Source organism: Coloeus monedula (genome assembly GCF_965178545.1).
Source record: "Coloeus monedula genome assembly, chromosome: 14".
In the NCBI taxonomy this organism is placed as follows: domain Eukaryota; kingdom Metazoa; phylum Chordata; class Aves; order Passeriformes; family Corvidae; genus Coloeus; species Coloeus monedula.
The window spans coordinates 2785339-2803259 of NC_138794.1; the positions used below are offsets into that span (position 1 = coordinate 2785339).

The window sequence follows — 17921 nt, forward strand, 5'->3', positions numbered from 1 at the left end:
TGGCATTTTGTAAGCAGTAATAAAAGCAGCATACAGGAAAGCACATCGGTGGTGTAGCACCTTAAGCTGAAGAGCCACTCTCCAAACCTGCCTTCATTCCTGCCTCAAGACAGGCACTAAATCCCACCTAGCTCTGAAGACTCACAGCTGTAGCATCAATAATTGCGGAGTCCTGGCTGCAGCGAAAGCTCAAGCATATTCCACACAAAGCAGAGCAAGACAGCTACGAGCCCAAACGTATTTTCAGACCGGCATGAACCCCGTAAGGTGCCCGGCTCTCTGCACTTCCATCGCCGCTGCCCCAGAGGCGAAGAGCATCCCCGCGCTGCAGCTCCTGCCCCGCCGTCAGGCACAAACCCAGGATTCTTCGAAAAACACTGAGCAGCGTCGGTCTCGCTAATTCCTGCTGGAAAGTCCTTCAGCACCATAATAATCCCGAAACAACCGAATATTCCTGCGGCTCCGGGGCCGTTTCCCGCAGCGCCGCGGGGCAGCAGCTCCTCAGCGCCCGGGCCGCCCCCGCCGCAGCCCCGGTCGCCGCCGCCGCCGCCGGTTTTATGAATGAAGTTTTTTTTTTGTGAATGGGCTCGGCGCGTGCGGGCGGGCAGCGCCGTGAATGGCGCTCGGCGCGCGGCCGCGGCTCGGCGGCCCCCGGGGGGCGCCTCGCAGCCAATCACCGCCCGCCGCCGGCTCACGCGCCCGCAGCGCGCGGGGAGCGGGGCCCGGGGGGGGCGGGGGGCGCGAGGGACCCCCGGGGTGGTGCCGAAAACCCCCCAAAATCCCCCAAAATCCCCGTTCTGCGGCCATTCCTCCTCCGCGGCGGCACAGGCAGAGCCGACGGGCTGGGCCCAGCCGCAGCCGGGGCTGCGATGCCTCCCTGGCTGCCCGCCCAGCCCCAAGGAAAGCGCAGGCTTGTCCCAGCGCTCCCTGCCCGGCGGCTCAGCTCCAGCCCCGGGGGAAAAGCGCCCCTCAGGCATCGCGTGTACCTCAGGCAGCAAAAGAAGCGAGACGGGTTTATTTTACTCACTGAAAATATCAGGGCCCTCAGCACGAGTTACCTCGGCTCCGTGTGGGGCTTCGACACCTGGGGCAGAGTGGCGGGAAGAGAAATTCAGCATCACGGGGAAACCGGGACCGGGGCCTCGCTTCCCTCCGTTGGCTGAGGCATTTTCTCTCGCCAGGTTTTCAATGTTAAGTTCACCTTCCTCAAGCTCACAGTGGTACCGGCCTCATTCTCTGCTCGCGTTCAGGGCTGTGAATCAGCTGCAGGAGGATGAGGAGAGGCCGTGCTGCCCATTGCCCTGCCTGTGACAGGCGGAGAAAATCACAGCCTGTCTCAGTCACAGTGAGAGAGCTCATCACAGCCAGTCCATGTTTTTACCTCGTGTATGAAAGCTGGTATCAGTCCTAAAGATGCAATAGTTGCTACAATAAGGTAGGGAAAAATCCCAGTCCTCCAGACTCTTTTAGTGAAATATGGCTCAAAGAGGAAGTGGCTGCTTCGAATCAACGCATTTCGGTGAGGATGGCTCAGACTGCTCACTAAATCAAATCCAAAGGCAAAACCTGGACCAGCCACAAGTTATAAAGAATGACTAATTTCTCATGAAGCTTTAATGATGGCTTTGAGCACAAAATAATAGAAAATTTTAGAAGTGATTAGCAGTACTATTAATTGCACATAAAGCACAGAAACTCTCTTAGCATGAACGTTTCTCTTTCATTTCAACGCCACGCTGGAACATGACATCAACATGGCTGGAAGGAAAACTGGGATGAGAACCCATGGAGCCCACACTGGTGAGGAGGAGGTCTGCAAGGGAGTGCAAACTGTGCTTCCCATGAAGAGGGCAATGAGGACCAGCATTCAGGGAGATGCTGATGCCCCAGGCTTCCATATTGGGGAACCTCCCAGATTTGCCTTTTCTTTACTGCCATGAAAAATGTGCAAACAGACAAGCCGAATTTCCTCTTTGTGCAAGATCAGCCTTACCATCCTTCCTACCTTTCCTCTGAGCACACAGCAAGGGTCTTCTTGCCTTACAGCAGCCCCTTGGCACAGATGACAGCACTGGGAAAGTATGACTTGGTGACCAGGACACTCCCCCGTGCCTTAGCTCAGGTAAGATTAGTTCATGGCTGTGGGTGGTCCCTGGCCCATGGTGGTCCTCATCTCCTGAGCCTGCCTGCCTGCTGCTTCTTCCTCAGGAAGCAGTCTGAGCCTTCTTTACCTGTGTGAGTGAGAAAAGGGGTGGGTGGGGTCCCTGCTGGCCCTGCAGGAGATGCAATCCCCTCCCTGTCCCACTGGCAGGTGGAAAGGGTTAATGGAGCAGGCTTTAAACCTGTGTGGTGAAAAGGAACATTTTCAAGAAAAAGAAATAATGCTGCAACAGCCTGTCCTTCACTAATCACCCACAAGCTGTGTCTCGAGCCCTGCATGGCACCAGCATCTGCTGCCCCGTGGTCAAAGCGTTGTTGCCCTCTCGAGGTGCCCAGGGGGGCTCAGGGTGGCTTCTCCAGAGAGGCGAGGGAGGTCGGTGCTTCAGTCGGCATTTCTGTGCTCACAGGCACCAGCAAGTGTGGTTACAGTGTGGGAGGTGAAGAATAGCTGGTGTTTTACTGCAAGTTCCAGAGAAAAATGCAGCTGTGACAAGCTCTGTTTTCAGCAGTGATCAAGAAACACAAGCTCAAGAGCAGGACCCCTTTGGACAATGCTGCAAAGAGCAGCATTGTCCAAGCAATACCAGCCATTGTGGGGAGGGAGAGGAGGGAAAAGAAAAATGCCGTGCCTTTATAAATTAAAAAGCTTTTTTTCTCAAGGCTAAAAACAAGATTTCTGTTTAAGATACTGGGAAATCAGCCTCTAACCAGCACAGAGAACAAAGCTCCTTTAAGCACTGGCGAAACTGAGCCTACAGCCTTGTATTCAGCCTAAAAGGAGCCTGTGTTTCTTGCTCACAGCTCGAGTTCCCGGTTGCTCACAGTGCTCAGGGCTTCCCACCCTCCCAGCTCCCTGCTCACCCCTGCTGCTGCCCCAGCAGGACACAGGGAAAAAATCATTTTGCACCTCAGATGGGTGCTGACACAGAATGGTGCATGCTGACAAAGGGCTGTGCCACACGTGTTTTCTCAGGCTACCTGGGAATGCCCTCATGGTGCACAGTTAGGAGCTGAAACCTCCCTCAATCGCTGTTGCCCCAACACACCCAACCCTCCATCACACCCTGTCTACAGCCCCAAACAGTCTCTCAGCCTCAAATATGCTGCATGAAGAACTGCTGTGGGCAGTGCCCAGTTGAGTATTGTCAGAGGGGACAGCAGCTCAGGCAGGTGTAACCCACTGACGGGACAGCACCATTACTGAGGAGCAGCTACAGCCACTTCTAGTGCCCCTCTGAAAGAGCTGCAGCAAAGGAGGCAAGAGAGCAGCAGCCACATCTCCAGCATCACCACAGGCAGCCGATCTGTCAGGAAGAAGCAGTGTCAGCCTGGAGCCTCAGGCACCCTTGGGAGCAGCCCCAGTTCAGATCTGGGGCTGTGGGATCCCAGCTCGGGCAGGCACTTAGGCACCCCACCCTCTCCTTGCAGCGCCGGGGCCGGGACAGGCGCACACAGCGCTCGCAGGGGACAGGAGAGTTCACGGCGAGTTGGGGACCAATTGAGAGGCGAGGAGGCAGCTCAGCAGTCTCACACCAGGAGTGTGGGGGCAGCACGGGGGAAAAGCTGTCACCCACCTGCAGGGCACACCCAAAAAGCAGCTGCATCTTGCAGGAGCCCAGAGGAAGCCGTTGCGTGCTGCTTGCACCCGGTACAACAGAGCTTGGCCTTTCTGTTAGAATATGGAGCAAACAGGGGACTTTTTCCCTTTATAAATAGCAGCAGCAGAGTTAACTCATGCTGAGGTGCACCAAGATGATCTGCCTTACTTCCTCATTGACATGCCTGGCTGATCCTGGCAGAAATCAGCAAATTGTTACAGAACGGCAGGAAAATCCCGTGGCAGGTAACAACATGGTGGCAGCTACCTCTGGAAGCCTGGAGCAGCTTATTTCCACTAGAATCACACATGGAAACTGTTCTATTCTATTTCAATTGAGAGAAATTTATTTTCCCACATGTCGAATCATTCTCATTGTTTTATCTCCTAGCCCTTGTTCTGAGTGAGGAAAAACTAGGTGGATTTGACAACTGCAGCCCCTCCTACCTTCTAGGAGAGCCAGAGAGGGTTTTCTTGGGCTGAAAACACAGGGATCAGAGTTACTGGGTTTGAGGAGGACAAAGGCAGGGCCCCTGGACACAAAAATCAGAGATTAGACTATTAATGCTTTTCTCCCATTCTAGCTAATCCCTGAAATCATGTTCTAGGGTGACAAAGTCAAGTTGCAATTTCCCTTCTTGGGCACCACGCTGTGTTTAGCTCAGCCCAGTTTCACCACTCACAGCAACACTGCTCTGTCCAAAACTGCAGCTCCAAGACAGCAGCAGTGCAGTGGGCCAAGGCAGCAGAAGGCAGTGCTGCTCCACCTGGGCAAAGCTCACATCCTTGCAGCTGAGCAGGATGGAGTGGAAGGACCCAGCCTGCCATGCAACAGGGCTGAGCTGGATATGCTCCCTTTTATATTGTTTTTATATCCTCTTTGCCTGGCAGGACCACCACCTCCTCCTTCAAACACTGATGGGCTTTGTTGTCTTTTCCCCCAGGACAGTCCCAGAGCACAGGGGAACAGAAACAAGCTGGAGAGTCCTGTGCAAAAGCCCAAAATTCAGTCTGAAGGTTGCTCAAGAGCCAGCACAGAGCCAGTCCTTGCAGCTCTGAGGGAAAGCAGCCATCAAAGATAAATGGGTGAGAGCTGAACACGGGAGGAGAGCACAGCATGGGAGACCTGTGCAACAGCTGGCCCATCTGCAAAGTGGATGGTGCCAAGCTCTGCACATTCAACAAGGACATACCCAAAACAGAAGAGCTAGTGAAAGCTCCTGCAAGCCATCAGAAAACATCACACTGCCCTAACCACTGCTTTCTGAAAGGATTTGCACACTGAGAGCCCAAAGATACCTTCAGCAGCACTTGCTGGGCTGCCTCAGCACTGCTTGCAAGGAGACTGAGTGCCCATGAGCAAAACCCAGCATCACCCCAGTCTCTGTTGCACCACAAAGTGCTCAAAGGAAGAGCAGACTAAGAATCTAGTGACTGGATCCAGCTCTGAGCACAGCCCACAGCAGGAGGAATAAAAAGACACATTTCAGCCTAAAGTAGCCTAAAGCTTCCTCGCTGCAGAATTACCCACCACATTAAACAAATTTCAGCAACAGCACCACCAAACTACTGTCAGCTCCAAAGGAAGTTGGGGGTAGTCATGCTTTAGTGGCATCTCAGGGCTTGATATCCATGCAGCAGCAGGCAGGGAATAGCCTTTCCTGGAATTACCTTTAAAGCTGTATTTTTATAGGGCAATCCACTAACCCATATTAGAAAATAATAAATCCCACAAGAGGGTTGAACTTCTCCCAGTGTCTGCTTAGGTGTGCAAGGAAACACTGAAGGATGTACCCTCATTCAGCATCTGTCCCTTCCATCCTTGGATGATTGCCTTTAACTTGGAAAAATCAGGAAGTAAACCTTGACATGGGGGCATTTCCAAACACTTCTTCTTGTTAATTTGCTCTCTTCCTCTACAGTCAACATTCTTCCATAAGGAAAGCTTTCCAAGAGCTTCTTCCAGTTCTTGCTTTTTTTTTGCCAAACATCCTTGCCTCTCCAGTGCTTACCTATTCCTCAAGGCAATCAATGGCAGAAAGGACACTTACCGTCTCAGCTGCAGACAGGAAAGCCCCAAGAGCTTGAAACAGCACTCTTGGGCAGAATCCATCTAAAAACACAGTCTTCCCTTGCAGGAAAAGCATTATAAGGAGTTTAATGCTCTAAATGTACATTTAGGGTTCTTTTCCCTGAGAGATGCTACTGAACAGGAGGACTTTTACTACAATGTCTTTGAAAACTGTACAAAACCCCCAAATGCTTTGAGTGACAACATTTATTGTTGCTTTGTAACTCTGCAAGAAATGAGTAACCTACTACAGAGTCCAAAGCCTTATAGAAGCATGAAGTTGTTTCAAATTTGGTGTGGACACACACTGACTTCCCCTACAAACACAGGCTGCACTGCTGTGGGTGTGAGCAGTGCTGCTGCAGCCTCCAGAGTCTCCACGGGAAGCCAAGGACAAACACAACTCCACACAGTTTATTCCATGCCCCCTCTCCCCTTTCCCTTTGCAGAAGAACAAGTCTGTTATCAGTGTTACATGATTATTAAACTCCTCATTAGGCACTGAGGCTGGATCCCTGGAAAACACCACAGGAAAGAGCTGGGTGCTCTCAGTGCCCAGACAGACCCCCCACGCATCTGCCTTGTGTGGGAGCTCCCAAGGCTCCATGGAAATCTCACTTAACAGCTGGGAGCACACCAGGGCCTGCAGCTGGGGCCAGGAAGTGCAGTCCAGCTTGGCTTCCCCTGCATGTGGTAACTCATAAAAGACCCCCCAAGGTAAAGAGCCTGCAGCTGCATCATCTCCTGTGGGGTGGGTTGGTTTGCCCAGTAGTGCTTTTAAAAAAAGCCCACAACAACAAACAAAACAAAACAAAAAAAGAATAAAGCCCTGTGTTTATTCACAATGATCCTAAAAATCTGAAAGCAAGTCCAAGGAGCTGTCATTTTTGCTGAGTGCAGTTTGACTGAGTTGGGTCTTTCCACACATTGTGGACACACAGATTCATGAACGTCCAGCCCTATCCCTACAGCCCAGGCTGCTGTGGGAGCACAGGCAGGGCTAGTGCTGCCTGAAGGAATTGAGCAGGAGCGATCTTTTTTCTTGTGGTGCTTTTTCTGGTATGTGCAGAAGTGCAAAGCACCATTTAAAAACTCACCAGAGGCAAGGAACTTTGCTCAGTGTTAGTGTTTCTTAAATGGTGAAGAAATGAAGAGGGAGAAAAAAAATTCAGTTTGTAAAGGCTTGAGGGTAACTAATTTTTTGTCATTTCCATAGCACAGGTCACACTGTGCCACCCACTTTTTTGTACTTTCCAAAACTCTTACCAGGTTGAGAAGACAGAGGCAGAACCCAGATACAAGGAGTTATTCTAACTGCAACTCATAGAAACTCCAAAGTGGGGTTTGTAACAGAAGCACTTTCACCAGAAGACAACTGCAATAGCAGAACTGAAACATGAAGTAAAGGTACATAAATAGAAACTTCAGAATTACAGGACAAAGCTTTATCCTTTTTGAATTGCTACAAATATTTGCACACGTGGGAGTTGCAAAACCAGTTAATGACACTGTTACAGGCCACTGTTACTGCCACCGAGGAGTTTAAGTAGAGAAGAGGGGACAACATGCAGAGAACTTCACGTTGTTTTCCAACTTCATGCATCACTCCAGCAGTAAGGACAGGTCAACTGAAATTCTCATCCCATAGAGCATGTGAGAAATCCCAGCTTTTGGAGGTACCTGTGCTTATCCTTGCTCATTTCCACTAAAGTAAAACATTATTTCCTACTCAGTATTCTGCACCTGGTTCAGTCCCAGAGTCTCTGAAGGGTGGGTTTTCCATCTGACACTTTTCTGGTCAGTGGGTGACAACAGAGGGCTGGGATCCATGTGAAAAGCCCTGAGCTAATCCTGCTTTTTGCTTCAGCCACTCCCCCACTGTGGCTGAGGGGCTCAGCTCCCTGCACTGGCTGTCACCCTGAGCTGGGCCGTGGGTGCCAGCACACAGCTCCTCCACCCTGTGGCCACAGTGGGACACAGACCTGTCCCAGCACCTGCAGTGCCAGGGCAGCCCCTGCAAACCAGCTCAGGATCAAAGAGTTGTGAACAAACATAGCACTGTAATAAAGCCATAAATTTCTACAATCATTTTTATTAGTTATGGAAGAATCCCCACTAGTATTTACATAGTGCAAAAAAGCTGTTATTACTCCAAAAAGTACGGTAGACAGAACAGTTATCCTTCATACAGCAAAAAAGAAATGGAACAAACCCCTTCATATTGTATTTTATAATGGTTTTTCTACTGCTTTAACCTAAAGATTACCATAAATTTTAAGACATTAAAGATTAAACAGCTTTCCTTATTAGAATCTATTTAAAAAGTAAATTATATGAACTATTTATGAACATTTAGAAGGTGGGCTGTGCCAACTGGGTTTCTACTTTCAGCATTACCATTCATTGGTGAGGAAGTTTTGGGTTAGACATTCTCATGTTTCCTTGTGTGTGGCAGGGCGAGTAGAAACCCCCCATTCCTGGTGTTCTATGGCTTGTTTCTGGTGGGTTTTGTTCTGTTAACAAATTGCCACATCTAATTTTTAAATGGCTGACACTGAAATCAACTCAACAGTTTCATTAGTTGGCACAACTTCACAAGAAATACTTAATGACAGTTTCAGCAACAGCAGCTTTTCAAACAATAATACTTTTTTACATACATCTTTAAAGTAACATTATTAAAATTTAAGCTTGTATTAAAGAACTGGACAGAACCACATTGTGTAAGCTCCCACCCACCCATAAAGACACCTCAGCTTTACCAGAAGAACACCAACAAGTGCATTACTGAACAATTTTCTATAATGAATTTTTAAAACACAGGTCAATACCCTCTGTCACTGTTTAGCTCCAATCCTACAACAGCCTGCACACAACTTAAGCAGATAAAGAGGCCACCAGTTTAAGCCAGTGGCACTAACACTCCAAAGTATGTGTGAGCAGGATCAGGGCCTTAGCCTTAATCAGACATTGCCACTTGGTCCAACTAAGGACAGAAGTTCTTCAGAATTTTTCCCTTTTACAGATTTGTAATCCATGTTTTATTATTGACAGAGATACTTACGAGTATTTATATAAATAGGTTGTATACATAGCCACCTCTATCAGTTTTAAAGATCCCTACCCCTACCACAGATACATTATTTTTGATTTTACCAGATAAAGTAAGTGGTGAAATAATTTCTATAAACAATGCCTTAAGAAAAGTAGATTTGTTTCCCGAATAATTATTTTCACAACAAAAATATCTATACACCTATTAACTACAGAAACATCTTTTCATGGGGACAGTAGCAACCTGTATAAACTGCACACTTTTACACTGAAATAGAAATTCAACTACTTTTAAAAAAAATCACGGTATTGTAGAACATTTGTATGCTTTCTTCTTAAATTCTGTTGATAATAGAACCAAAATTACCACAGTGAGATACTCTCCTTCAAGTGCTTCAAGTGGCAAGGAACTTCCCTAATTTCACATGCAAATGGACCACTCCCAAAGGAATTGCAATTTCATTCTTACAGTTATTGCTCATTCCCAGTTTATCAAAAAGGAAGCACTAAACCCAGTTTTCTTTACTCAGTTTCAGTTTGCTCCCCTAAGGGTGATCTGCCACATTTTAAAAAGAGACTAGTTCCTTATTTGCTGGCAAATTGAGAGATAATTATAAGTGCTGTATCACTTTCAAGAACTCTATTAAACTTGTAGCAAAATTGCAGTTAAATAGTGGGCTGAATATTACAAGACTTCTTTGATATAAATGTCAGAAAATTTTAAAATGACAGTCCAAGTTCAGAAAAGACATATAAAAAGATGCGCCTTTGATGTTAATACTTCAAGATCAAAAGTTATTTGAATCACTGGCACTGAAAAAGCAAAAGGAGAAACTACAAACACCTTTGTTTTCTGATGTTCTGGCGAAGTTTTGCCCTCAGTGTATGCACTGATCTCACCTGTGCTGAGATGTGCTTACACATCCAAAGGCGAGTTTTGCTTGTCAGCAGTTCAAACACCTGTCATGTCCTAAAGCAAAAACTCTTAAAACATACAGACAGTAGAAATCTGCCACAGGGACAGTAAAAGGTTTAACATTCAGGAGGCATCATTCCTTAGTCTCTGTGTTCCTATGAAACGCCTGTTCTAACACCTAGGAAGATTACATTAAGGAGCTAAGAACGTGACAGAACAGCCAGTTGTCGTAGCAGCTCTCTACACTGCTTATCTACATAGCATTTGCTATGCCTAAGCTATCAAAGCATTATTTACATAATACACAGTTTCTATTATTCTCATTAGCATCCAAAAACCCAGGGCTAGATGACTTCTAAACCTGGAGTCTTGTTTTCCCAGTGCAACTTAAAACGCCAGCATCACTACTACTATAAACATTGGTCCCACGTTCCTAAGTGTGGACTTAACACCCAACTCAGCCAACTTCAGTTTCCTGTGGTTTTCAGCCTACCCAGAGGCTTTTCATGCACTTTGATACAAGTGATCAGGAAAAATGAAGAGAAATTAAAAGAAACATACGTTTGCTATGAAAGTGTTATTCACGTGAGTTACTCTTTGGCTACTCTTGTAGTGAAGCTCCTGCTGCTGGCAGTTTCAGTACATCCCTTGCCAATACCAAAGATGGAAAACAGACTCCTGACGTGCAAGGTTTAGCCACACACTCTGTCCTCGGTCTGAAACAAATCCATCATCAGTTAATGCATTTCACTTCAGTATTCGGAACAGAACATGGAGCAATTCTCTAGCAACAGGGATGTTTCAGGGAGGGCACGTTTTTGTTTCTTTTACCTCTACACCACTGAAATACTTCCCCAAACTACAGGGCACTTCCTCCTTTCCTGGAATAACTACTTTCTTTTCTATCTAGAGGTCAACTCCTAAAGGATTTACAACTGCAAGAAGAGACAAAGAGGTCACATTTTCAGCAGGAGTTGATAAGATACATCCTGGCCAGGATCACAGCATGCAGGTGAATGCAGAGCTAGCCACCACATCATTCACACTTGCTGTTAAAGGATTATTCTTGTTTTTGCAGTGTTATGCAGAACACAATATGCAAAACAGCATTCCTGAGGTAAGTGACAGGAGAGAGAGGAAGTCATCAGTTTACTAAAAGCCCTGAATAGGGATTATGGTTAATGAGTCACTTAGTGTGGTTTGGCAGACAGCAACTGCAGAGAGAATGGGGAATTTTTGTTTTCTTTCCTGGTTTTTTTTTTTAATGCAGTATTTCTACCTTGTAAAGAAAACCTGCAAAACATTAATTATATCCCTCTGGTTTAAAGTTTTTCTGGAATCAAAGTTATTATAGCTTATTGTAACTATCTCAGCTATCAGCAGCTTTTTAATGACGCATTCACCGACATCAACTAAAAAGCTGCATCTATTTTAGCATAAGAATCACACACAATTTCTCTGCTATTTAATTCTCATTAAGATTGCAAATGGCTTCTTCTAGCTTTTCTTGAAAGAGGATCAAAATTTTCCTTATATTTCTAGATAGAACTAGAAAGTCATGGCCAAATACACTGACAGGCCTGGTATAACCATACGACCAACATGAACTGTTGGTAATTTGTCAGTGTTATTACCTCTTTGAAAATAAGCTAAAGAGTCACAACTCGAAAGAATTTTGCTTAAAACTGGTCAGTTACATCATGTTTCCTTTTACAAAAGATCAAATGAATGCATACTGACAAATTTTCCACACAGGTTCTAATCTGGGAAATCAATACTGATTAAGAGCTAAGCTAGTTTTAAAATCAAAAAAGTAACAGACAGCTACAAAAATATTGTTGTGAATTAAATACACGTATTAAATGTTTAACAGTGCAAAATGTTGAGATGAAGCATATGGAATAATGGCTGCAACCTTTACAACAGTTAGTTTTAATATAATTTCTAAAAAGTTCCTGAGTTCCTGCTTATTTTTACGGCATATAGATGGAATCTGTGTGCTCTTTATTTAGAGAACTGCAGATGGTGGGTTTATGTTGAGTGTTACTTGCGTGCTTATCATTTGTCCATTCCTCCCCATCAGTGACGGGATCTGCCTGCTCTGAAGTCTCTATTTCTTCATCTTCACTTTGCTCTGCATTGTCTTCTTCAGCACCACTAAGGGTCTTCCCAAGCTGCAGCGTCTCCATAGTTCTCTGGGTCTCTGAAACCCAAGATTCAATTCTGCTATTAAGCTGAACTTCTACAGAAATTGGTTCATGGGCATAATCCTCATCATCGTCATCTTCCTCTTCTTCCTCCTCTTCCAGCATCCCTGGCACAAGAGTACTGGTGGTACTGGTCATGGAGGAATTCAAAAGATCTCGGCAGCTGCCATCCAGGGATCCTGTTTCTGTACTCTGCTGTGAGGCCCATTCCAGATTGTCATCTGGTTTCACCTCATCCTTGTCACCCGGGGTGGATTTTCCGTGATTTGTTGCTGAGGTAGTGCCAGTTGCAGCCAGAGGTGGTTGTTTATTAAGAGTGGTTTTTTCCATTTGGCCATGACCAGCTTTTTCTGGTACCGTAGCCTTGCACACGGATTCTCTCTCATTTTCAGAGGTCTCTAACCCATCAGATGTTTCCACCATATTTCTCCAGTTTGTTTCTACAAATTTTGAAAGAAATTTAAGTAGGAAACTTTAATTCCATGTATATAAAAATTTTTACTCTGAGCATGCAATAACAGCCTAAGCAGCAATATCAGCTAATAACTGGAATATTATTCTATGCTTTCTAGAAAAATTTCCACGAGAAAAAAGAGGAAGAAGGAAAGAGGAGAGACAACAGAAAGAGCTGTGAATAACTTTGGGTTTTTACAGTACCCTAAAGCAGACATTACAAAGTTGAAAGTTTGTGCAACTTAGTTTCCTGTGTAAACACCAAATGTAGCACTAAGTGTAGTCAAAGAGGTTACTCTCAAGTATAAATAAAAAGGAGAAAATTGTCACCATCTTAAGTCATTCGTTTAAGGGCTTCTTAAAAAATATTTAATACCTGAAATGAATTCAAGATACCACAAAAGAATTCACTCAAAAGATAGCATTCTCTTTAATGCACTCTCAGACAAAAAAAAAAAGTCTTTTTTAGAATACTTCTAACAAGTATTCTCCCTTTCATATTCCTTTTCATCCAGGCTTAAGCAACTGGATAAATGAACTCGCCTTCTGCTCACAGTAGAATCATTCACTGCCATCTCAAGTTTAAAAATTTAAGCTACATGTCCTATATCTTCAGAGACCTCAAATTTTAGTTCCTGCTCTGTCATCAGTTCTTCCTTAGTTACGTAATCAATTCTGTGCTATCAGTTTCTTAACAGTTCAATAAAACTGGAGAAGCCACCTCCGCTGATGTTAGACACCTATAACACTTCTGAGGATCAGAAATTATTATTTTCTATATAGTTCAGAGGAAAAAATTACTTATGAAATTAACCGAAGACTAAACCAATTTTTTCTTATCCCTGAATATTGCAGAATACTCTGAATTAGGAAGAAGGATTGCATTTTTAGCAATTTCATAACAAACAGCATTTGGAAAACTCCAGCTTCTATTTAAGCTTTAACCTACTTACCATATTCTTTCTCATTGACCTCAGATATGGGTTCAGAAATAACACTACAGAATGAGATAGCACTTGCTGCAGAAGGGTTACGAGAATGACCCATGTGATGTGGGGCCTTCTTGACATTCTTCAAGGCTTCTTCTGCCTGTTCCTGTTCCATTGCAGCCACCATGTCTCTGTAGGCTTTCCTGGCCTCTTCAGTCAGGGATACCAGCTTATTAAACAGATCCTAAGTACAAAGGCAGTTTTATCAGCAGTAATTCTTCCTAACAGTTTTCACTTTAGATTACTCCGTTCAGCCCAAGGTAGACCACATGAGCCTCAAGATTAACACCAAATACCTCAACTTCAACTAAGAGTTAGTTATTCTCTGTATTAAATAATAAAAACACCACTCCATGTTTATGCAACTTTGAGGAGATGGACATACTTTAAGATTCTGTCTTTCTTACATTCTTAAACCTTCCAGAGAATTTCAGATTACACTTTAAGTCTGTTTGAAAGCTGCAATGAGATCTTGTGCCCGAAGTGTTTCACCACATCCTCTCAGTACCATAAAAACTGAATTTCAAAGAAAAGACACCATAATATAGGTGAGTGCAGGGCTATTATCAAAGGTATATTAGGTGTGCTCTCAATGCCAAATAATTCTCTACTACAAGGAACATAATTGTTTACTCCAGCCATTTATGTGACTGGAATTACTCACCTCAGCACCTGAGTAGTTGAAGATACCCACAACACTAACAGGAACCAGCTTGTTCACACAGCGGCCAAGAGCCTTGCGGCCAAGAGCAAACACAAATGGAATTTCTTGTTCCCGTGCCATGGCTATTACATTATAGAGAGCCTCATCTAGTCCACCTTGAAGAAAATTTTAAATAGATATCTAGTCAGTTGAAGTCATCATATGGCATGATACAACTCTCTAACCCACTTTAACTGCAATCAGTCAGTAAAACTTCAATACACACATCAGCAGCTCCTATGTCCCAGAGGATAACACTCAATACATTTCAAGTATAGTAAGTACAGATGAAGGTGATATTCTGTATTCTCTATTAGTCCTGCACACAAACCAGAGTCTCATAGGTCTTTTCTTAAGCAGAGCTTTGCTATTCTGCTGTCTCAGGAAGCGTCTCTTTATACTTCTGGTTGTGACAAAATGTGTTTGTTGGCTAACTAACCAATTTACATTTCTCTTAAGGAATCTTCCTCAAAAGCATCCAGAGCTCAGGACTATGCAAGGTGTATTGAACACAAATGAAGTAACACACACAGTAGACTTAAATTCTTCAATATCTATTTTTCTTTAAGCTTTTCACCCCTCATGAACAAGTGTCTTCCAGAGTGGAGTAGAAAAGAATAAATGTGGAATGGCAATTAACCCGGTTGGAGTCTGGGAGTGTTACATCGTGCATAGTAACAAATGCTTCTAACCTTGCTAATTAACACAAGAAAACTGGAAAGAGCTAAGTGCACCACTTGCTTTAATCATTTATACCTTTTGACTGAATTTTTTCACAGTTGGGGGATATGATGACACACTTGATCTTGTTTAGTTTCATGTGCTTTGTAACCTCACGCAACCCCATAACGAGTCTTCTCCTTGCTTTAGCTCTCGTGGGATCCTTTTGGTAAATCCGCTCCTGGAAGCTGACAAGCTCTTGCAATAGGAGAGTCACACACTCATCTATTTCTTTACTTAGAACTTGGTTACAGTATCTGTCAATTCAAAACAACATTCACAAGTGTCAGCACTGCTACTTCACAAATATTAGCATAAGCAAGGTTTCACCGAGTTTTTTTGCAAATGAAAATAATTCTACTTCCTCAGAACGGTTATTTAACTTCTACTAAAGTCATTAAAAGGGTTTAGAAATCAGACTGCAAACTAAGTTAAAACTACATCCTTAAAACATTTGTATTTGTAGTAATATCCCTTATCTCAAGAAGCCAATCAAAAATAATATTAAAAATACAAACAAATACTGCAATAAGTGCCTCAAGCAATTTTTCTTTTCCTTAATTTAGTACATTATAAAGATACATCAATAAAAAAGCCCTAACACATTAAGAGGTACTATTACAGTATTTCAAGCATTCCTGAGTATTCCTTCCTTTCCCATTCAAAGCATACCATTCAAGAGCATTCCTTTAAAAAATATTTTTGAGAGAATACTCCCACCTTGCTTATTTGCTGTGGCAACCAAAGAAAGTCTCAAGTGAGTGTGTGTACATACATGCACACATTTGTGTACAAACACAAGCAACCCATTTAGGGGGGAAAAAAAACTTGCAGAACCTTCTATTTCTGAAAGGGAAGCTTATGTTCATTAAGCTCTTAAGTCTACTAAATCTACCCACACTTAAAACACAAGGATGACTGAAGTGCAAGCCTTGAATTTATAGTAATAATGCAAAACTCTTACTCTCTGAATCTCTTGCTGTGAATTTTGGTTATTGCAGAAGATGCCATTGGACTGCCTATTCCAGAACTAGCAGGTGAACCCTGTGACACTGGGGTCATGCAGTATGGAGAATTCTGACTTGCTGGAGAAAGTGAAGTATCACTAGGCATACTCAGACCAGTTTCTGAAAGGCAATTTTTAAACATTATAAAATACAAATACAATTTTTATGTAAGAGGAACAGAATCACACTTCTTGTGTTACTCCCTTACTTTATCCAAATTACATTTTCAAAACACTAAGCATTACTCTTCCCTCCCCTTCTGGAGGGGCAAGGGAAGGGGGGAAAAAAAACTGAACACACATGCACCACTCAGCATGGACTGGATAAATAAGCAATATTTGAATATTCATTAAAAAAATATCTTGAGGTTAATTTAGGAAATTAATAAAACAGAAGGAAAAAAATCCATCTAAATGTTATTACTCCTTCCAATAATTACTTAATATTTATACATAAAAATATTCAACTAAATTATTCCTAGAATATCTAGGATTTTCCTGCTTTAGTCAGGTCACTCAGAAGAAACAGTTATGAAGCAGTACATCTGGAATCCTGACAGACACCTCCTTCCCCCACTCCCACTGCCCAAAACATGCTGAAGATGCTGAAAATTCTCTGGAGTTTCTCAGTTGCTCAGGGCTGCTGCTGCAAATTGACAGTCCAGACACTGCAGTTGATTGACATGGTCAACAAACTGGAAAACCCTATTTACAGTTTGCAACTTCCATATCTGGAAAACTTTCAGTATGTTCATCATTAAAAAGTACGGTGATCAACGTGGCACAGTTGACAACAGGTCACGTTTTGCTTGCTTATCAAAAATGCTATCAACTCTGACATGTGTTGGGAAACCCACTTGAGATGATGATTAAAATGCTGTATGGAGATCAAGTACTGAGAACCCACAGTGTTCTGAGCCTTCCACAACTGAGGGACAGACAAGGCATTTTAGAAGAGGGTTTCAGTTGCTAGTATTAACTCAAGTTAAAAAGAGCTAAAAGATAACATCACTAAGTTGTGTGGCATAGAAAGAGAAAGACAAAACACTAAAATAAGCAGATCAGCACAGCTGAGTGGGAGTGATGGGAGTCTAAAGATAAAGAGACCAACCTTCCTGAGAGGCCAGCTCCTGAGACTGGTCAGCAGTCAAGGTTAAATGAGCCTCTTTCTGTTCATCAGAGCCCAGAAGGCTGTGGTCAGCTGATAAACGGCCTTTCTTCTCTTCTCTCTCTTTCAAAATAATCTGGAAACAAAACCAAGAGCTGTCAGCATCTGAAAATTACGAAGATACCTGTAAAGAAAAACATCCCTTTCACTGAACATAACACAAAGTTAAGTGACTTGTTTTGAACCTTCCTACTCATGCCAGGATAGAAACTCTTGAAATCACTTCAGTTTCCTCTTTGATCACAGAGGATATTTCACTGCAGCATTTTACAGATACTCACATATGTGTGCATAAATAGTACTTGCAGTAGTTCAAGTACTTTCACAGCTTCTTTTCTGATACATAACATTCACTTATTAACAATTCCTCAACCCTATGCCTGTAAAAAAATACCTTATGCAGGCATACTAGTCATCTTTGTAAAGCACCTCGATAAAGACAATCCTTTTATAAAAGAAAGTGCAAAGGCAAGTAGCCATGGATATACTGGTACTACTATCATGTTTAATAGCAACAACATAAAAGCATTGACAACAAACAGTTTAGAAAACTTTTTTGAACAGGTAAATTCCTCTAACTCAGATCACAGGCAGGTCAGAAAAAGGCTTTCACATACGCATTTTTAGGGCTCACTTTTTAAAATTTTACCTTCTGATCTCCATATATTTTCTATTCCTTCTGCACATAACTAATTCACAACTGCATGAACATAGATATATACAAGCAATTATTTGTAAATTTACTCAATTAAAAGTTGTGGGTTTGCTTCAAATTCTATATCCATCTCTATAAAAAGGAGTAGGAAAAATTAAGGTTAGCATACTACATTGCACTACAGACTAGGAATCAGCCACATGAAAAAACTGTGGTAGTTTT

The 17921-nt window shown here is 43.4% G+C and overlaps 1 protein-coding gene across 1 annotated transcript in view; it reads right to left on the reverse strand.

Annotated features, from left to right (window-relative positions):
• Window positions 1-7900: 7900 nt before the first annotated feature.
• The window catches only part of SECISBP2L (SECIS binding protein 2 like), a 27691-nt gene continuing 17670 nt past the window's right edge, over window positions 7901-17921 (reverse strand). Inside the window, exons 12-17 of the mRNA XM_082290619.1 lie at window positions 16988-17114; window positions 15835-15997; window positions 14907-15127; window positions 14112-14266; window positions 13412-13631; window positions 7901-12445 (exon numbers count right to left, since the gene is read on the reverse strand). Of these exons, the coding sequence (XP_082146745.1) occupies window positions 11772-12445; window positions 13412-13631; window positions 14112-14266; window positions 14907-15127; window positions 15835-15997; window positions 16988-17114 (1560 nt within the window). The 3' untranslated portion in view covers window positions 7901-11771. The remainder of the gene's footprint in view (window positions 12446-13411; window positions 13632-14111; window positions 14267-14906; window positions 15128-15834; window positions 15998-16987; window positions 17115-17921) is intronic.